This window comes from Electrophorus electricus, chromosome 26, assembly GCF_041902795.1.
Source record: "Electrophorus electricus isolate QZ-2024a chromosome 26, ASM4190279v1, whole genome shotgun sequence".
In the NCBI taxonomy this organism is placed as follows: Eukaryota; Metazoa; Chordata; class Actinopteri; order Gymnotiformes; family Gymnotidae; genus Electrophorus; species Electrophorus electricus.
In genome coordinates, this window is record NC_137522.1 from 3,153,293 (window position 1) to 3,176,107 (window position 22,815).

The window sequence follows — 22,815 nt, forward strand, 5'->3', positions numbered from 1 at the left end:
ACCTTGACCCTGGATTTGTCTGGACTTTCTTGAAAGGTGCATGTCAAGTGCTGCTTTTTGTTTGTTTGTTTGTTTGTTTGTTTGTTTGTGTTTAGATTATTGTTTGAAATGTATGTGGGGCAGTGTGATTACAATGCCAGATGACGAACTATAGATTTTCTAACAAGGTATCTTATGCAGTACGTTCTGTTTAGAGGATCAGTCACCTTCAAGTTTTCATCGCTTTCATTTACTGGTGTGAAAACTCTCCCATGTTTTATCATTATTCTATCCAAGCTGTTTGATGTTTTTGTTTTTGATGTTCCTCATGGGTTGCCTTTTGTTAAGAATTTATCTCACATTCTATTTTAAATTCCTCATGCAAGACCCAGGAAAGACAACATAGGCGCAGAGACCATAAGATTTAACACAAGGAACATTATTCGCAACTTGAGGTTCGGGTTACTGAAGAGAAAATCATTACTGTCACTTTTACTTTCAGCATTTTGGTTCCAAGTATAACAACAGAAATCCATTATGTTTGTGTAGTTGTCTGCATTTTGTCATATTGTTTGCTTTCAGCTTTAGTTGGGGGGGGGGAGCTGGGTTGCTATATGAAGTGTAGGCTATTTCAGAAAATATATTTTAAAAGTATCTAAATTTTTGGTCTGTCGTTGCTTACAATAAGTACACTTAATATTTCCACTTTTAACTATAAGAACTAACAGAAAACAGAGGAATTCTTTAAACATTAATTCTGTATCAATAATTCATAGACACTTAACACCACAGAATAATAGGCTTTTAAATGTGCAAACATAAAATTTGGCAAAGTCATGACCTGGAAATACATTTTTTCTTTTTTCTTTTTATTAAATTCTTTCTTGAAAATGATCCATTAATGTCATTTTGTGGGGCAGTTCTGTCTAGATTCTGTTCTTGGGCCAAAATGAAAACAAAATACTAAGTAAAACATAATCTTTTCACTGGAAATGTAAGAAACTGATGCTTAAATAGAAATAAAGTGACAAAATTGAGATGTCACACCCAAACATAAAATAACTGTCAGTTTTATGGTAGATTAATGATCCTTTTAACATGCCATATGCTAGTCTCATTATCTAAACTCCAGTGATCTTCCTTGCCATATTTAATAATATATGACTAATGTACATGAGTCATTACTGTAACAACATGACACTGGAATGTGCAAAACCAAACTTAATATAGCCAAGATTGATGTTAAATTAAATTTTTATTGCACAGCTGACATGGCTACATTATGGGATTTAATGTGACAACTATCTGCCAGAGAATAATTACAAATGACAGACATTTGTTCTTTGTTCCACTTTTCCACATTAAATAGCATCAGCACTGTAATTTCTTTCTTTGGTTTAAGGTTAGCTGTAAGTACCACTGCAGATTTTCATCTGAATTTAGATCTGGACTTAGAGATTGACTTGGATCTGGATTTAGAGCTGGACTTTGACAGCCATTCCAAAAACATTTTGTTCTTTCAGGATATTCTGCTGTGATTATGCTTGACTGTTTTGAATTATTGTTCTTGTACAAGACCCATTTTGAACATTTAGCCTTTCTCCATCCCAAGCTAGACTTGGTTTAAATTAAACATGAAATTGTGGCTAAATAATTCCAATGTTTTATTTTGTCCATTAACTCTTGTACACCCATGTTATTTTTTTCAGGTGCTTAATTCTTCTGTAAAAGCAAAAGCTGTTTCCTTCCTTATATTCTCACCAAGTTCATGCCACCTTGTTCTGATTTTTAGCCAGTAGTAATGCTAAGTTGGCCAGCAACCACTGTTATTGGTTTTAGCTAGTGGCTTAGGCTATTCATCTTATGTATTCCCTGGTATGACTAACTCTAAATTTCTTTGAATTGGATTATAAGAATAAAAATACCCTAAACTAGAATACACTGAACTAAGCCATTCAAGGTACCAATTAGCAACTGAGAATTATACTAAAATACAGTTAAACTATTGTAAAATGAAACGCACTACTAATAATATGAACTGTGTATATAACAAACAAATCACCTGGAGAAAGTTGACTTGTTTCTATCTAGATATTCATGTGTCTGGTTACATTTATCTGTCAAAGTTGGCGTTCACTTCACATAGTTTAGTTTATATTGGGGGGAAAAAAGGATTCCTTTTATATATATTTTTAATTTTCAGTCCTATGGGTCTGTTGAAGAGCACATGCCTCATCTAAGTTGAACCTGAAACATTGAAACAGTTTTGTGCACGTAGCAGGAGAACATTTCTAAATAATGGAACTACCATCAGGAGCCAAGTGTTAATGGACACCAGTTAGTACAACTCTTCATATAAAGGTTTAGTGCTTTATTAAAATTATTAGTGAATTAGAAAGCCTGTTGACTCTTTTCCTGTCCATTTAATGTAGCTATGCATTTCAGACTTCCAGACATGTCTGAAAATGCTATTCAAAGGACACTGAGGATGTCATAAAACACACTCATTTTTGTTCTTTCTAAATGTTTATGAATTCTGATAACTAAAATGAACCTTGTGTATAGAACGATAACCACAACTTAAAAGGATAATAAATACGTTTTCGAACAGTGGCTACGTCTTAGCCACACTTGGGGTTTCCACTTCACCTCAATATAAGCAAAAGAGGTGAGCAGCTAAAACATCATTGCGCATGAGTCACCCAAGTGTCCAAAGTGGTAACTCTAATTACCAACTCCACCATTATGTTTGCAACGTAACCATGGCAAGAATGTAAGGCCTCAATCAGCCATTAAAATCTGGAGCCATTTTAACTAAAGTGACTCATAACATTTTCTAATCATGTAGAGTAACATGCATTTGGGTGTGGGATGTGGGGGTTTGCCAGCAATATTTAATCATTTTTTAATCGGTTCTAGGTCTTTGTTTTATATGACAAAAAGGTTCTCTGGCATCGTACTCCTACTGATGTTTTAAAAGCGCTATCAAACATTTGGCCATGAGGCTGGGCAATTTTCCAAGCTGTAGAAGCTGGACACTAACATCTTGCACTGCAGTAACAGTTTCCATGTCTTCTGCAAGAGAGAGACAAAGCTCAAATTACTACCATAATTTGCTTTTATCTGCTGTGATGAATCGCGTCCAGTTGAGTTCCTATAAGCAGTGGATTCTCAAGGCACAACAGTCCCAGAAGCAGATTTCCCTCAATCCCTCATGCATTTCATGCTTACTCTCGGACATGGTTCAGTTCATGTTCATGTTATCATAACACAATATTTGATGTTGACTTCAGAGTTTCATGATGGCAATATGACTTCCATTCTAACTATTTTTTAAATTCAATATTTAGTAAAGACTAGTTTTATTGTGGTACTTCTTTAATGATCGTTCAGAGATAGCAATGAAAAAGAAGCATTTTTAATTCCAAAAACAACCTACTCTACCTCGCAAGGTACTAAATGAATATGTCTGTGGTCAGTGTGATGATTCCAGTACACAAAAAAGACCCTTCTAAAATGTATGGCTTGTAACTACCAAGAAGTGATCCACTGACCACGGGATGGCATAGAGCAGTGGGTCTGTTTCTGCAGACATGTTCTTTTTCAGGAAATAAAGGGTGCAGACATGTTTAGTCTTTTTAGGTTCACTGTAGCATTGCATTGTCTCACTGAGAAGCCAATGATATTCATACCTCACGTAATGACTGAATACAGTGAAAATAAACAAGCGAGGACAGTGGTCGACAAGGACAGATGGTGTTTGTATAGTGAAGATAATGTGATATGTACACGTCAAAGTGGTTTGCCAGCTAAACTGACTTCGAGCACTGAGAGCATGCAAGCTGATGTATGGTGGCTAGTGAGGGTATGATTTCATCTCATTTTAAAGTCAGCACAGAGTGCTTGTTTCTCGTGGCTAGCAGGCGATGCCAGAGGACAGTCAGCCAGAACAGCAGGCAAGTCGATGAGGAATAAAATGTAATATGTGACAAACATTTCAGTTTACTAATGATTTGAATTATCTGCTATCTTATTTTGATAATTTGATAATTAAAGCTATTATTTTAAATATATTTTTGTTATCTGGAACAATAAGAGCCACAGGGTTTTTACCTATAACTTGTCAGGTTTCTGAACATCATTTGACAAAACTAGAGAAGCTAATGGTGACATAAATGTGTTGTTATTAGCTTACTGTAATAGGGCCTAATCAAACATTTTAAAGACAGCATTTTACAAGGATCCCAAGAAAAGGGTGTGTCTTTTTCTTTTCTTTCTTTTTTTTTTTTACAATGAGCAAAAATTCTTGGGTGTTCAGCAACATGAGTTTGATCTGCACTGCCATTGAATTATTTTAGAAAAAAAAAAATCATGAAATAAAATGTATGTATCAAATGATGGACAATAATACCCTGGACTGCAGGCAAATAAAATGAGTTTAAACACAGAGTGTTTGAAACCCTGGTTTTGACGGAGCTTTCTGATATGGAGTGGCTGGGGGAGTCTTTGGGTTTCTGTGCCTCTTGCTTGAGGCCAGAGAGTGTGCCAGCAGCAGAGCCCCATCACTGCTCTCAGCATGTGTATGCAGCGTGCCGAGGAAAGAGCCTAGAAACAGACCTTCATAAGAAACAAACTGCCCCCACCCTCCCACCTCCTGCTCGACTTACACTACCACCCTCGCACTGATGAGCCACAATAAAACGCTGACAGACAGACCCGTGACATGATGCAGTACAGCTTCTGGGAGGTTGGACTGAACTTGTGCTAAGTAAGTTGCTTTTAAGTACAGTACATGGGCCACCATATCTTGCATAGTATATCTAAAAATGGATACTGCAATAAGGATATTGAACGTAATTGGGTAGATAAATAGGTTTATAAATGAATGAATGAATAAATGAGAAAATAAGATGTTAAACCTTGTACAGTTTATTAAATAGTTATATTGAATATGATACATGAGACACTTTGGCACCAGTAAATTCAATAAATAAATGAGCATGTTTTGTCAGTGATGCTATCTAAATAAATAAATCATAACTTACTATTTAATAAATATAAATAATCCTGTATACAGATGCATTGCATCAACTTTTATTGTAGTTGGTTGACAGGGACCAACAGGAGAACAGCTGCATCTGAAAGGTTGAAAGTGGCTAGCTGATGGGTATTTTCTTGTCTAGGTTCAGAAAATTAAACAATTAATTTTATTTAGAAGAAGGTCAGTTGTCAGCATGGGTAATATTCTAGTCAGTCTGTTACATTTCCTTATTAGCTTGTATGTAAACAGGCTGAGATTATTAGGATTCTAGGATTTGCTGTGCTTCATTTACATTGTAACATGCTTTCTTCATTACTACATGCACAAAATCAAATAACATACATAGTGCACTGCATCCTAACATTTTTCCAAATGTACAGACCTTAGTGTTTAGTATAGTTTCTGAATATATTATATTGTAAAAGTGCATAGCACACTGTCTTTAGAACATCAAGGTCTTGGTCTTGTGTGCTAAGCTTTAGACCCAGGCTATTTAATGACCTATTTAATGTAATTAATTGACTGGATTTAAGAGGTCACTCAACTGCTCTTTAATTAGAGTTCTGAAAAAAAAATCCTTAACTCTAAATCTGGTTCTGTGCCATTAAATGCTATCAAGCTAACTAGCCAGCAAATGCAGAATGGTGTTTATTATTCACTAATTTATTTTACAGACTGTGTAAAGCAGTGGTGCAAATATTTGCTAGCTGATGGGCTTTTATGCATTTGAACTCCTCTAAGACTGGGAGACTGAAACTTTGTGCATTTACTTCAAATCAATACACAGTCCTAATGAAAAGCTTCTGGAGATATATGGTATATTTACTGTCTGCTTCAGCATCCAGTATTTTTGGGTCTGTTAGAAAGGTGCTAAGAGGATAAGAGAGGTCTATTATAGGATTTACACAAATGGAATGGATTTGGTGAGGCTAACTCAGGGATAAGTCCTGTCACATTCCTTATAGGACATGTGTTCCTTGACAGATTTGACAGTCAGACATAACACTCAGATATCATTCAGTTGAATTCTGTATCTGAATTCTACAGATTCTTTTTTGTAGTACAGGTTATTTTCTCACTTCTTCTACCTACTTATGTCAGTGGTGGGGAAAAAATGAAATATATGAATTTGGGGCAAACATTTTTGTTAAGTTCATTGCTGTGAAAGTGACTAAATTTCGTCCTCCTCAGTGAGTCATCCTGAGTTTTCTTTTAACTTTGGCAGAACTGGTCTGCATAGAAAAGGCCCAGCATGTAATATCCTATGGCGGCTAGTATCTCCTATAAGGGCTGGTATCTCCTATAAGGGCTGGTATCTTCTAGGAGGGCTCCTTTTTGTTTTTTCTGCTTTTTTATGTGAACAAGAGAAATACACAGTTCAAGGGCAACTTAGCCACTATTGTGGTGAGCTTGTGACAACAGCTGTCTTAAACTCTAGAAACATTAACACATTGGTCAGGTGTGACAGCATGGTGGAGGCTTTAAGCAACACCATGATAATGTTTCATACAAGAAAATATACCAAAAGATGAATGCATACATTACATAGGACACTGAAGGTTCATGCGAGATTATATTCTAGGCAATGGTATTTCTGCTGCTGTATTTCTGCCCATCAGTCTTCCATATAAAAGAACAGTGCTACCATTTGTCTTTGCAGTGTATTGCAGTGGTCACACTGAAGTGAGAACTCTTACACAGATGTTTACCACAATGTGAGACACCAAAAGATTGGTCAAGTCTTATTGAGGTAGCCAGGCCTTTTTGCAGACTAGATGTTATATGTCTGGATTTTCACACTCTCAACCAATAACACTGAATACACACTCAGTGTCGACAATTTTTATACCTTTGGAAAGTGAGCTCTGTATGGCAAATTGTTTTATCTAACTTCTGTACTGACCCACAGAAGTAAAGTGGTTTTTACATATTTAAAATATTTAAATATTATATACTGCTTAAAGATATTTAATATATTATATATTGCTTAAAGATATCAACATCTATTTTTGCTGCTTTACTACAAATGTGTACTGTTCCTCAGAACACTGGCCATACTCATGCCAGACTTCATCCAGAGGTGCTGATGTATCTCCAGTCCTGCCATATTTGCCTCATATATAACAGACATGTACTTCAGACAGCGCTTCACACAAGGAGCCAATTTCTGGCCAAATGCATGTACTTACTCATAGTGAAGTATGTTGTTTGACTGGAGCCAAGGTGATTGCTTTAGGTATCAACTGACAGTTATGTACATCTTACATTACTGATGTGTTGTATTGACTGGCTGGCTGATTTTTTTTTTTTTGTACAATAGTGTCCAAGAATGCAATCAACCTTCTCCACATGGCCATCGTAGTCTGCTTACTTTTTGCATAATATAGGCCATTGACTACTTTTATTTTATTTAAAAAAAATTTTTTTTTTTTACACCTCTTCAGTCGCTAAAACGTGGAATAAGATACCAGTTTTTCATGCACGTTCCATTGTTAGCGTCATATACAGCCGCACTCCAGCGCGGAGACGTCGTGGATGGTATGGTAACGGTTGAGGTTGTCGAGGAAGGAAATGTCCGGCTCGTATGCTGTGGGCCGACAGCAGGGGCTGTGTCGAGCCTTCACCTTACTGTCTCGCATGAGCAGACGCTCGCGCTTCATAAACGCCAGCGTCATGTCATAGTTACGGCGGCTGGCCGTGCATTTACCGCTGCAATATCGGAAAAGGACAATCTCGTCGCTGATGTATCCCAGTCCTAGTTGGCTGACCGTCACTTCCACGTCCCGCAGCGAGCACGGCTTGGCGCCATTCTTGGCCCGTTTAGTCCTTTTGCCCAGTTTAGCATCCCTCCGTGCCTTCCTCTCCACCAGGGCGCTGATGACTTGCTTCAGCTCTCCTTCGGTGAAGCTCTGGAATATGTGAATTACTGAGCACAGGATAAAAGAAGGAGCGTTCATTAATGTCACATACAAAAAGCCAGCTCAACCATCCTAAAGACACTTGAGGCCCGTGCAATTAAAAGTGGACTTGAAATTAAGATGACTATGTATCCTAATTGAAGGGAGTGCTTTTTTCATACAGAGAATTATCCATTGCTCCTAAGAGGTCTGCCCCTTTACATGATCTAATAAGACCGGTGTTATGCTAACCTAATGAAAAAATCCCTTGAGACAGATCTTAGGCTTTGTCTGTGAGTTACTTCACTAAGTGCTCCAGTAATCGAGTGGATGAGTTCGACTGCCTTCCATTGTGGAGAATTCATAAAGATATCACCAGTTGGTATAGATGCTATATATAAGTGGCAGAGGGAAGCGCTCTCAGCAATCTGATACAAACTCTTTTGAGTGGGTCAGCAGAAGAAACAGGACAGAGGCAATTTGTCAGCTTTGTCAGATCTTGAAAAGAACTTGTATAAATTACCGAATGGACAAAGAATCTTATTAAACTAATTTGAACCATCTAATGTGTAAACGAAGAAAGAAATAACACACAACATAAGACCCGTAAACTCCAGTATCATTATGACTCTACTGAAACCTTGACAATTAACAATGTCCTATCTCATTAAGTGGATTTCTTTAAATGGAGTGGTAATCTGATTTCATGAGGTTTATACTGTTAGGACCTAAGGATACACGTTTCAAAGAGCACACTGAGCCCATCTGACCCATTTCACTTAGGTAATGCTCTGATCCCTCCTCCACCTCAGGCCCCACTTTTGTCAGTTGGAATGTCAGAAATTTGTCTGAGCTGAATGTTGTTCTGAATTTGGGTGTGTACTCGTTACTACTGCCTCAGTATTGTAGATGAGATGCAACTGATGATCAGGAGCTGCACTGTTATGATCTTCTTTCTACTGTCTGCTTCTCTTCATACTATTCATATGATTTAAAAACTATAATTATGAGGTTAAACCTTCACCTGAACCTAATTCCGTCACTGGTCATAGGCAAGCATGGTAGGGAAAAACAAATGGCCACGATACCCTCTACAGATATGTTCTACCACTCATATAGAATTGTAATAACATTTATATTTCAGGTTCAAAAGATTTCATATTCCATTCTGTATACGATCAAATCTAATTCAGATTACACAGGCCAGTCTGGGGAAAAATGGCATGGCAGAGGGAAGCATACTTTTCTGCTGATTTTGCTTGAGAACAAATATCCCATCAGACCATGAAGCTAGCCCTGTCTTATGAGTTTCCACTGAAACAGTGAGAGGAAGGACAGGCTTACACTGAGAGATCACCGAGTTGGGTCCATGTGCTGATCTGACCCTTCGAAACTTCGTACCAGTCCCAGAGGAAGAGCTGTTTGAGGACATAGATGATGCAGGTGATGATGATGATGATGATGATAATCCCAAGTGAAGAGAAACTGGTGCTTTTGGGGGAAGCAGGATTCTAGAGAGAAAGACGGACAGTGTAGCACCACAGAGTGTCAAGGTGATGGCGGCACACCTCCATAACTTCATCTTAAAGCGAGTAGGAGCATTGGCACTCTGCAAGAGAAGATAAAGGCTTCATGTTGTAATGTGGTACAAGGGTGACTCAGCGCTTGCTTACTGTACCATTGCATCCCCACATGAACAAAACCAGTTTGTAGTGCATAATTTTACCATTCTCCCCTGCTGGATCGATAAAGGTGTTTTATACATAAAAATGTTTATTTGGCATCTGGCCACAGATTATTGATAATGTTTGCCATAATGGTAAGTTACTGTCTGATAACTGTCTGTGTTGTAGGGATCTATGCCTATTCTCTGGCCTTAGCATTTCTGGGATATTTGGAAATTTCTTGTTTACAGGCACGTGCCAGACATGTTACATGAGCACTGGAGAATTTTTCCCTTCTGTGAGAAAAATTTCCCTTAGACAGGCTCGTCCCACAGCAAATTCATTTACAGATGTTAACACAAATGGTTCTACCATCCGCAAATATTTTACTTTTCTGCCAATCTCGTTCTGGTTCTGAGTCACCTAATGCTTACTGCCGTGGCTATAGGAGGAAAGGTGAGGTGCTTTTCCCATTTATATGTATTCAGTGGAGGAACTGACACATTCATCACCAGAATGCTCTTTTTATGGTCTTACTATAATGAATGTTAAAAGATGAAACTGGAAATCTTGCATACCCTCTACATAGACTATTTCTGAGTTTTTTGTACCGAAGGAATGCTTCTTTAGAAGCTTGTCAGAGCACACATGAAAATGACATTAGTGCTCCTTTTTCATTGATCCCTCCAGCCTGATTATTCTTTTGATTCCAAACCGCCAGCCTGAGGAGCAGTTTTGTTTTCGAAGATTAATGACATTCAAAGATGAATGGGCCTTTTTCTGAATAGTGCTATTGTTTACAACTCCAAGCACCTCCTACACAAAGGTACACTCATGACGTGGAAGCAATCTGAAAATGATTATCTGTTATCTGTGAGGACATTACTGGATGAGCTGCTTTTCTTGTTTCACTACATTCACTACACTACATTAACAGTGCTATACTGCAGTATTATTTTATGTATAAAATAATCTATCCTATTATAGGATTGTGTTCTCTCTGTCTTTATTCGTCTTAACCAGAAATAGTAGAATGCAAAACAATTCTGCAGACCGGGAAACGGTAATCTGACAGTAGAAGAGGACTTCTCCAGACACAGAGCATCTCAAATTGATTTGCCAGACTGTATTAGTATACACTCGCTTCAAGAGAAAAATGTTTGAAGATGACCAAAAGATGGGCATGCTATCAACATATAGGAAGAATAAATGACTTTGAATTTTTCTAATGTTTCTGATTTACAGCCCTAAAAATAATGGTTTCCATTTGTCCAGTTATATTGCTGCTTAAAACAGCTGCACAGGTTCTACACAAGCTGTCATAAACTGTGGTGAACTTTAACATCTGATAGCAGCACAGGGATTGTTCTGAATTCAGAATTGGACTGAATGTTTGATCTTCAACATTACCTCAAGTAGTTCAAAGTCTCTTGTCATGGCTCTAGGAAATGCACTTTGGAGTTTATTGTCTTTAATGTCACAATGGAAAAGAACTTAATGTTCTATGCAGTAAATTAGTCACTAAAAACTGTCTGGGGGACAATTTTCCAACACCACAGCCACATGGGAATGCTCAAATTAATAGGTTTTGATTTGTTTTTGCTGTGCGCCTGACTCTTATTATTACTTTTATCATAAAATATAAATGTGATAAAAAAAGCAACTGTACTCAGAGATCCCATATAGATAAAACTAGGCCCATATTTCACGTGGTTTTAATACTCTACAAACAATTCAAGTGATAATACTCCATAGACGTAAGCCTCCTTTTCTGTAGATACATGTCCCTTTTCACTTTGCGGTGACAAGACTTCCCTTATTTGCTTTACTAAATCTTTTCAAGCCTCAGCACAATACTTGAATATTTCACCCAATGTTTTCATTGATAAGAAATAGAAATGCGACCAAACCATTTTAACACTAATTTTTACCAGTACCAAGGTCAACAGACATAACATGACAATATGTTTTTATTTGATGAACATGGTGTTTAATGAAATATATAGTCCAGCATGACAGGGATGCTGTTACTCTTGAAGCTACAGCTATATTTTTGCTATGATACTGGACACACATACTTACTCTGTTGTGATAATAGCAACAACAGATTTAAAAAGTGGTTGAACTTTTCTACCCAAACACATCCTATCCTAATTCCCAAGCAATCTGTAAATATTCACACCAGCAATCCATGCCATTGGTACAGAACTGCTCACTTGACACTGGTGTCTGTGTGTGTGTAATTGTAAATGACTGACTGCTGCTTCACACTTGTCTAAACACTACCTGACTTATAGGGCTACCACTTAATTTGCAGTGATGTTTCTTTGTTTCAGTGGCTTATGAACTAGACATTGTGAAAGGTTCATACAGGATATTCTCTACATAAATTATGCCATTAAGTGCCTTGTTCCCTTATTAGAAAACATACAATTGTTCACGGGATGCTTTTGGAAAGTGTCACGCTGCCATCTAAATCTATATATGAATTCCCATCACAAAAGAAACTTGATAAAAATTCTGTCTTTATGTATTTAGGTAACATTCTAAACAAATCCAAAAATAAAACAAATTGTCTAGTCAAGTGGCTTCCTAAATACGAAAATCACTGATGACAATAGTGCCTTAGAAGCACCTTTCCTTGATGCAAGTTTCTGATGCTGGAGAAACAACTAGAAAACCAACAGTTTGCCAAAATTACATTCTGTGACCTTGTTGTACTGGGATCCTGTTCAAACCATGTCAGGCAATAGTTCTTCCAGAAACTCTGTCAGCAAAAGAAGTGTACAAAAACATTCCCTTAGCAGTCTTCACTGTTATGGACAAAAGTATATACTTTCATTCAGGTGTAACTTAAAGAAACGATGGACATACTCTTTAACCCTTTGCGTTAAGATATTCTGGTTCACCATGTCAAACGTGGAGAGCAGGGATGCTGGAAGTTAATAGTGATCTCTGCAGTTCATTAGAAAGGGACAAATGCAATACAAATGTGGACGCAGTTACTGACACGTGCACGCACACACACACACACACACACACACACAACAAGTACACATGAATGAGACCTATAAGCAGTTGGCGAGTAAACGAGTACACGAATGGCCTCACAGCGTGTACATGCCACGTTCAGTAAGGAGCTTTTTAAATTCTTGATTAGCACATTCATTGGGATGACTTCACTGGGTAGATTTTGTTATAAATGTCTAGCATGCCTTTACAGCACTGGATCTGTGTGTGCTCCAAGGATAGAAAAAACAATAAATAAACACACACAACCTTTGATAGGTAAATCTGCCATTTTGGCTAACGATAAAAGTTCATGACAAATACCACAGACTCTTGGTGAACTTGTAAATCAAGACCAGTAATGACTTCATATCTGTGCCACTGTATTCTCATGAAAAAAGAAAATAAACTACACCTGACACTGTCAGTTTGTGTTTCCATTAAATCTGTGCCAGAGGTTGTCAAGCTTTTACCTTTCACAAAAAAAAAAATATATGCACAGACAAGTCTGCTGATGCCACATCAGCAGTAATCAGGAATACTAAACATCAAACTGGACCAAACCATCACAATGAATTTTCTGAGATCCAGTACCTAGAAAAACATGTTGAAATGTTTGGCTTGAGTGACAGTGTAATCCTTTTACCTGGCAGGCAGCTGTCCAGACCCAGTTAGTGTGATTGGGTCCAGACCCAATCAGTGTGGAAAGTGAACAACACCTTGCTCACCCTCTCTTTCTCTCCTGAAGCTGTGTCTCCTCAATGAGCTGCGTATGGGACATGGTCCTCTGTTCCCATCCCCACTAACAGTTGAGTAACATGCATTCCTCAAGAAGGAAGCTATTTCCAAAAAGAAAAATCCCTTTAAAACCCCTTTAAATGCTGATTTGGGAATGGGTAATCATTTCTCTACAGCTTTGACAAGCATAAGGAAGGAAAGGCTTGTCTTAGGGTAACACTTATGAGGCTTCTTGGCACTTATTCACACTGTGTGCCAGTTCCCTTATGAGCTTAGCTGTGACTAATGCTAACCATAATGCTAACTCAGATATTAGCCTTCCCTCTAAAAGGCTCATGTCTGAGTTTATTATTTTTCACATGACATCCCACGTTAACATTAGAACTTACAGAACAGAATATGTTTTGCCCAGTAACACAATGCTCAGTCACTGGTTATCGGCTAGTCCTGGAACTGTGTTTACCAGAGGGCTGCTTCTCATGGTGGCCCATGTTCAGTACTAGTGGTCAACTGTATAGAAGTTACTGAGAATGCCTTTCAAATGAAATGACCCACTCCCAGCATTTAAAGGCCATATTATGATTGGTTCATATATAGGTGATATATATTTAAGCTGAGGTTATTGTCACAACCTATCCATTCACCCTGTTCATCAAGTTACTAGGAAATTCACTGTAGGTAACGATGTATTGTTCATGAGCTGCAAATACATTAAACATTCATAGGACCCAGACAGACACATTGTTGCCATATCCCCTTATTTAAAGAATTCAAAACCGCTTTCTAACAGAAAAGTATTGTAACTATTTGCTCCAATAATGTATTTAAGCAATGGTTCATGATTTCTTTTCTCCATATTTGGAATTTAAGTATCCAACTGCTCTGAAAAAGCTTTACCTGTACCAACATACAGTAACCCTGACAACCACTAGCTGTATGAGAATGCCTTAAATATGTGTTTATGTGTTCCTACCAGATAAAATATGTTGTCACACCTAACATTTAAATTCACAGCTAATACCCAGCTCTCTCTCTCTTTTTAAAAAAAAAATACATTATTTTTAATTATTATTTAACACATTTCTATAATACTGCACATGTTCATCATACTGTCTTTGGTCAGGTGGAGAGGTTTCAAAGGAAAGAATGTGAATGGTATCAGTAATTCTCAGCTCTCAGACCCACCAAGAAAAGGCTTTGTTCCGTCAGGAGGAAATGCTCACTGCTAGATCATAATGGCTAGATGGCTTTTATTCATCTCTTAACTGAATAGCACCATTACTCTCCCATCCTGAAAGGGGAGGCCAAAAGCTGCTCTTTTCTTTAGTGGTTTATCCGTGCTGATTGTTCTAGCGCTTACACATAATTGCTCTTTAAGGTAAATATTCCGTTCCTTTAAACATCTACCAGTAGTTATTCAGTTATTGTAAAATAAATGGTTGGGTAAAAAAAAGGCCATTGTTTATTCATGCTGTAGCTTCTGTGCTCTCAGCTGAATACTTACCTAAAACCTAAAGTGTTTCCCATATTTAATCATGTTACAGCCTGTAGCCTGATTATATGTACATTTCAACAGCATTTGTTTCCATGTAGTGAACATGATACCCCACTGCCATGACTTTCTTTACTCACATGATGCCTAAAACTCAATTAAAACATCCATTTATTTGAAAATGCATAATTTTCATTATCTTAAGAGACATGCATCAAAATCAGAAGAAGCATATCAACTGTTAAAGTGTGAAAATCATTACCTCTCCTCTAAACTTCATGACTTCACCCCTGAGTAACCTAGCTGGGGCAGTCGGGAAGTTCACATGATTTGTGTTCATTCCCCAGTCAGCACCATAGCCATGGCCATTCCTTGGAATGTTTTAAATGAGCTGATTGAAGACTGAGGTGGTACTCAGTTGATGGTGTTTGTCTTCTGCCATTTAGATTACAGCATTTAGAGCAGAGTGGGGCATTTCAGTTACAGAGGATATGGAGACACTTTCGTATAGTTTTGAATGATGTTAGCTTTATGCTGCATGGGCATTTATGAATCACTGACTCATACTGGTTTATAACATTTACTGAAAAGTCTTCATGACTGAAATAGGTTACACGCCATTAAATACTCAATTCAAAATTCCACAGATTCAATCCTGTCATAACCTATGTCAATGCAGAAATAGTAGTGAAAGTGAATTGCAAGTACCCAGGTCCAGAACATCTGATTCATCTACGTTCATGTTAACCTAAATTTAAAAGGACACAACAGTGTTACCTTAGATATGTTCTTCCATAAATTGTGACAGAAGACTATCTTTGTTTTCAGAAATTTCAAATGAACTTCATAGCCATCTGTAAGAGGCATCTTGGCACAAGAACATGGTCTTGAATGACATAATAGCACGTGTCCTTACCGTACACCCAGCTTATCCAGACTCGGCAGTGGGTCTGCGCTTTCAGTTGACCTCTAGGTAAAAATGGCATAGATCAATATTCCGGACAGGGAGTGTCGGCACTTCTCCTCTGCTTCTTGCTCTTGTTCCTGGTTGCATCCAGCAGTCTATACAGTGGGATGTTTGCGTGCTAGCTGCTGAAAGTGCAGCATTCTTTAACATTCAGAGGGTCATCAGACATCCAGGGGCTTTGACTATGGATAAGAAAAATACCCATTTTGTGGCAAGGGAAAGACTGTGCATCCAGGCGTTTAATTCGTAGGGTGAAAGAACGATATTTGAGTCATATGGATAAATTTCAGAATGTTTGTGCGGATATATATTTTTTTAAAGTTCAAAAGTGACAGAAATATTTCATGTTTCAGAAGTGACTGAAATATTGTTTTTTAAACACAAAAATAGAGAATTTTAAACACAAAAGTCATAGAGTTTTTATAACAATTCTAAACATGTTACGCATGTAATTAGCCAATTCTCACCAGACTGCTTGTGTCCCTTGGATGATGGCAATGTGGTAAATGGCTTGGGAAAGTTGTTTATTCTGCAAAATTCCTCTGCAGTGATTCACTAAAGTGAGGAAAAGCTGATGGCAGCACACTTAGTCTCTCCAATAACTCATGCAAAACATGTAAGGTAAAATCCAGAGTTTCGAGTAAATACCCCTCTTGTGAAGCTCAAAGCAGTCTCTTCTCAGTATAATCCTCCTAAAACATAGATTGAGATTGCACTCTGCACCACTTCTTGAGAGAGTTCATTACAGACATATCTTCAGGTACATGATCCCAGCTTTGTGGGTGATTACACAAGCAAATGCAGATACGGTGCGTCTTGTCTTCGGGCTAGGAGCAGAATGTTATCTTCTCCTCTGATTCTGTCTGCTCAGGGGATTAGGAGTGAGTGGCTTCTGCCACTTGGCTCCCAGCACGCTAAACACTATTTTGACAATAGCCCCTAGTCATTTCCATCCGCAGCGACCAGACCAGTGTCCTGTGCAGCAAACAGACTGGTCTGCAAGAAATGAGATGCATCTTCTCCTGGCTTAATGCTGTCCTGGATCGGAGGGACGGCAGAGGAGGCGAGATGGTAGGTGGAGGGGGGCTCTGTGGGGAGGGTTGTGGGAGAGACTGCTGCTCTTCACCCTTACTTAAACCCCCCTGCTGTTGAACCACACACAGCCCAGTGGAAGAGAAAAGGTTCATTTTAGTCTGCTCCCTAAAGAAAATGCCTAGTTGTCTGTATCTGTTTCAATACTTTACTATGTACTGTCTGACTATGTCTTTATAGTGCCTTTCATTTTTACTATATTTTATTCTGTATTGGATTTTTACTATATTTTATTCTATATTGGATTTCACACAATGGAAATAAAACCAGTAAGTTTACAGTTCAACACAGAGGAGTTAGAGGAACAGTTGGTGAATGGTCTTAGGTCTATGGTATTGCGTACATTTTCAGGATTGTAGTTACCAAACAAATTGACAACATGAATCAAGAATGATACATGGGATTTTTATTTTTAAATTTTTCTAAATGCCGCAAATTTTTAAAATTACGATAAAGAAAGTTCAATGAAGAACAGCTACAGTAAATTTATTTGGTGTTATTATTTTCGAGCTGAAAAGAATTTTTTTAAATGTTCATTGCTAGGTGATGAGAATGAAATGTTATAAATTTTTTTGTGGCATGTCAATATCATTTCACCTCTCCTGAGTACTGACACCCGTAGCCTGTTACTGCCTCATCTGCTCTGCACTATATATTGCAGTCAGTGCATGTCAGTGTTGTGCAGTATTAACACTGCTTTCCCATCTTTACTGTCACCTTGTTCCTTGTTTTGTACCCTATTGAGCTGAGCTTTCTTGGTTTTTTTAGGCTTTCTTGAGTTTTTTCAGTTTGTAGTTGGTCTGTTATCATTAAAACCTTTCTTGCCAATCACTAGCATCTGACTTTAGAATTAACTCAAAATGTGTGTCTGTAGTTTCAATTTAGCACAACAAAATTGAAACTTAATTGAAAAAACTAACTTTATTATTCTCATCAGTGTTTAGTCTTACATTTGACTGAAGTCAAACTTCAAAAAAGGCTTAAAATAACTTTATTTATAGTAGTGTAGATGTCACTTAAATGTGAGGAAATCATTATTTTTGGCCAAACATGTACAGTATTTGTCATCCATCTCATTTCTACAGATGACCAACATATTTGTTTGGTTTCCATGGGGATTCATTTATAAAAACACTAGGCATTCAGTCAAGTATCAGCATCAAAGTATTTTCTTTCATGAGAATGACCTTGAAAGTAATTTATCAACTGTTTGAGAGCTGCAAGTGCTTATGAATGAGGATGCTATATCATCGTTGTCAGTTAAAAAGAGATTAAATAACCTGTACATATGTTTGCACTTCATAATAAGACTCAGCACAGGGGGATAATACTGCCTGGTTTTATTAGATTTAAAAGGGAGCTAAACTCTATTTCACTGCGGAAGAAAAACATGATCAAGTAGTATTTTGTTTCAAATGGCTCACAAATTTTGTTTCTGGCTCCTTGGTGCGAGTATTTTAACAAGAATCCAATTTTTGCCTCACTGTGCTATGAAAGCTTCCATTTGTGTGGTCTGCTTAGCACAAATCAATTGTGAACCCTGCACTGTGGCTCAATGTCTCTGCTGGAACAGTGTCTGTTGCTAAAGGCTTTATTCACTTCTTTCTAATGAGAGACCGGTGTGACAGACAAAAACACCCATCCCCACATTCACTCTCAGGCAAGAGGACCCAGTAAAGCGCTCTTAAATGAAGCATGCTGAGTCCTGCGCTTCAGTTTTCCAAGTCATTCGATACCCTTTTTAGTTTATACATTCATCATTATGGTCAAGAGACTGCATGAGGACAGACTGTTCTCTATGGAAAATCTGACTGGGTTCTCGCCAATGAGTGAAGATCAGGTGAGGGGTTGTGAAGTGAGCCCTCAGATCACAGCGACTATAAACAGTCTTGAGAAGAAGGGTCTGCAGCTGTGCTTGGCCGGAAAATGGAGGCCTTACATCTGTGGGGTGGAAGATTGGGTTGGCCATGCTTCCAACGGCTTTGGCGTGTTGGGTCTAGTAGTAAGAGAGTAACTGCAGCATGGATTAAAAAAATGCTGGAAAATTGCACTAAAGAGACAAAACACAAAAATAAGGTGAAGCGGTTCTTGAGGATATACAGAAAGTGTCCCAAAATTTGAACTGGAAAAAGCAAAGCTTTCCAATTAGTGGAAGCCAAAACCTTGCTGACAAATCATAAATTAAACGTTACACGACATATATGAATTTTTAAGAATCTGTGCTTTTTCTGGGGCTGGCACTATAAAAACTTAGCTTGACCTTTCAAATAAACTCACAAAACTGCTTAACAAGAACAATGTAGGATGAACGCTGCCACAGCCGACTAATCTGAACCAAAGACTCGTCTGATTCTCTGTAACTTATTTAGCCATTAAGAGCAAAACTTCGGAAATCTGATAAAGCCCATTTTTCTCGATGTCAAGAGGAAGAAGAGAGTTCCTTACCAACTGAATTGAAAACTTAAAAGCATTTGTTGACTGTGTATTTGGGTTCTTACTTTCAATTCAAAAGGCTTCAGACAACATTGTGCTGTCACGTGAAAGCCACTTGTTCTGTACAAATGTACGTTAATGAAGTGCACCAAAGTGAAGTAAAATATCAGGTTTCCGTCTTCACTTTGAATCAGATTTTGATTTGCACTTTGTATGCCAACAACAGTTCTATAAATGAACTCATGCAAATGGTAGGACTTTTAATATAAGTAATTCTATCAAAAGCTCAACCTCAAATATCACTTTTCTAAAAACAGACTCTTGTGCATCAAAGAATGTTGCAAAAAGCACTGAATAAATTCCACCACCTTGCATTTTAACTGGTGGATGTATTGTAATTTTCTCTAGAAATTACAGGGCCTGCCCCAGTAAAATTAAAAAACAATTTTTGAAAAGAGTCTTACGGTGAACAAGTGAGCTCAAAAATCCTGAAAAAGCTCATGATGTTGGCCATAATCTTGACAGAAGGGGAGTTTATGCTAAAGAAAAGAGGTGTGCAGCTGTAGAGGATTATGGACTGCTCCTCTCTCTCTCTCTCCAGTGCTTTATGGGAACATTCCCCTCTATTCTATAAAAGAAAGCATGTAATACGTGCTCATAGTGTGTAATCCTTGAGCATAGGTCTGTAAGAAGTCAGTCATTGCAGAGGCCAAATTAGCTTTAGAAATGGTTCTCAAGACCATACATCAGTTCAGAACAAATTCATCTTCAGAAAACCAATTTTGGGGCAGAGAAATGTGGAAATAATGTAAACAGTGTAGATGGTGAAGATAAACTCAAACTGAACATCTGCTACAATTAGAAACAATTTTTACCACATTCACTCTCATTACCTGACAAATATTCAGTGATTTATGTTTTGTTGCCATGTTCATAGTAGCCTAATGTTTACTTATGTAGTGAGTCCCAATTTGGCATTTTCACAGTAAGCACTTTTAAAAGATGTCAGATTCACAGGCAATGATTATATTAGAATTTTAAGCTAAAGGCAGTTCTGGGAATGCTCTGCAAGACTTTACCCTCTGAATTTTCTTACACTAAGCAAAGCATCATATTATTTTAGGTGTATTTTTTAAAGACACTACACTGAGACATCTTTCCTTTATATTTAAGTCAAACCAAATTGTACGCAATTAAAATCACTACCAGCCGAGGGCTCGCTTACTCAAGGCAAACAGAAAGGCCCAAATTGTATGACCGTCACCTCTTCTCAGAGGACAGGCGGTTGTTGGCGTGCAGGACTGAGATGGGAGATCTTGCATGTCTACAAAACAGCATCTTTTCTGTGAAGAGAAGCCCTTCAAAACCATATTATCAAACACAAAGTATTGTCATCTTTCAGTGTGGTTTTTTTTTTGGTGCTGATTTTGTCATCCTTGTATACTTGTGTGTGTATGTGTGTGTGTGTATGCGTATGCGTGAGAAGACAAATGTGAGAAGGTTTGCTTGAGTGTATTGGATTCCATACACTCAGCATCCTATAAATTATTCAGTAGGAGGATTGGGATTTTCTTGGTTAGAACGTGTATTTGTGTCCCATTCCTTTTCCACTTTTCAAATAAGGAATGGCTTGAAGAAAGGCTTTGCTTTAAGCTTTTAACCTTCTTATATGTGAGATATAAGTGATATCTAAGAGCATATACTATATTCAGTTTAATTATATATATTTATTTATTTATTCATTTTGAATTATAATCATGTCCTTTTACTAAGATGACCATAAAAGAGAGCAATATTTTTCAGTGCCACATATAAATAAAAGACAACCTTTTTTGGAAAAAAAAAAATCACATACCTCTAACAGCTAAATCATTTTGAAAGCTAAAGAGTGGATTATCAGCATACCATCCTTTATGCAGGGAGCCTTTCAAAACACACATATCAAAAGATATTCATAGCAACTGAGGGTCCTCTGCATTATAAAAAGGCAGCCAAAATACTAGTGCTACACCCACCAGACACACAACATATTGCACGTTTGTTTTTTTTAGTGGCTTATGGGAAGGGCAGGTCGTTTTAAGCTTGCCCTCACTGCACATGTTTTAATGCCCCACAAATAGCAACAGTGAGAAACTGCAGAGGTGGTCTTCTGACAAAGAAGAAGGATGTCTGCGTCAAGTCGTAGTGAGACATGACCTGGGTCGATGCTAACTGCATTTAGGCTCCCAGAGAGATGCAGGGTTTCCTTAGATTAAAAGGTTTGTTTTATCTGGCTGAGTTTGCTATTCTTCAAACATTTCGGGCCAATAAGATTGCAGGTGATGCCAAGAACAGACAGCAGGCTTTACACCACATACACATGACCCCATCTCTTAATCAAGCCTGGTAGGAATTCTGGCTAGTATACTAATAGCACATCAGCGTGACTTATTTTACTAATGATACAAGTGATGTTGCTAAATAACAATAATCTGCTCCATGGCTACCACTATGCTTCCCTGTGCAAGAAAATCATGCCAGAAAGAGGTATCAAATGAAATCAATATCAAATAAAAAAGTTTTGAGAAAAAGGCTCCGGCTTCCCTGCACAGTCATTAGAATGGGAGAAGATGGGAGTCAAACGACATGGTTGCTGTATTATATGAAAGTCAGCTGGTTAAAAAGTGTTGCTAACATTTTGGTCTTTTTTTCCCTTTTTTTTGCGCAAAACAAGACTGGATTAAATTTTGAAATCAGAAGGAAATTGAATCGCAATTGTGGTATAGCTGAATATGACTGAAAAATGAAGAATAGAATCCGTTTCAAGATGGTAGAAATTTCACCATAAACTCAATCACGTATTCCAGCACTTTAAAAGGAGCTCCTAACACTTCAGATCATTCTGTTGTACTTCATCACATTCCCCATGCCCTATGAGATGAAACACTTAGAAAATAATTAATGCCGAGTAAGGAAATAAAAGTTTAGACTGAAAAAAGGGCCATTTAGAGACACCAAATACTGAAAAAAAGGTTATGCTGTCATAACACTTAAAGGCCTGGTAAGCCTCTCAGATGATGTTTTGCAGATACAGGTTTCATGGTCCAGATCACTGAACACTAACTATTTTCTAGAATGCAACATTAAGGGTCATTTATATTGATTTGATTTCTAGATTTGTAAAAAAAAAAAAGTTTTTAAAAAATAAAACAGTAAAAACCAGAGAATCAATCAAAATCTACATAAATTTCCTCTCCCTTTCCAACTGGTGAAACACTGCAACTGCTAGCAGCTGTTTTTTGCATCTTGCATGGCTCATTGTAAATGCTGTGGTAACTGCCTGTATATATGGTCGAGTAAGTTCATTGGCAGTTCAATAAAAAGAGAACATAGTGGAAATTTCACTGATCTACAGATATTAGAGCAGGCTCTGCTGCAAAAAAAACAAACAAAGATGTAACAAAGACAGGGTTAAGAAAACTGGTATGCCTCAGATGCAAAAGGAACACACTAATTACTAAATG

The 22,815-nt window shown here is 37.6% G+C and overlaps 1 protein-coding gene across 1 annotated transcript; it reads right to left on the bottom strand.

Annotated features, from left to right (window-relative positions):
- Window positions 1-6,887: 6,887 nt before the first annotated feature.
- nrtn (neurturin) lies at window positions 6,888-9,499 on the bottom strand. Its single transcript, XM_026997217.3, has 2 exons — window positions 9,262-9,499; window positions 6,888-7,946 (listed from the first exon to the last, which is right to left on the bottom strand). Exons 1-2 carry the CDS (start codon window positions 9,497-9,499, stop codon window positions 7,519-7,521), a joined length of 666 nt encoding a protein of 221 aa, XP_026853018.2. The 3' UTR covers window positions 6,888-7,518.
- Window positions 9,500-22,815: the final 13,316 nt, after the last annotated feature.

What these genes read in the sequence shown, in the direction of transcription:
- nrtn (XM_026997217.3), bottom strand. Translation starts at nt 9,499, where the DNA reads ATGAAGTTATGGAGGTGTGCCGCCATCACCTTGACACTCTGTGGTGCT. An exon ending in CAACTCGGTGATCTCTCAGT is followed by an intron (nt 7,947 to 9,261) that starts GTAAGCCTGTCC and finishes TCCTGTGCTCAG; the next exon opens with TAATTCACATATTCCAGAGC.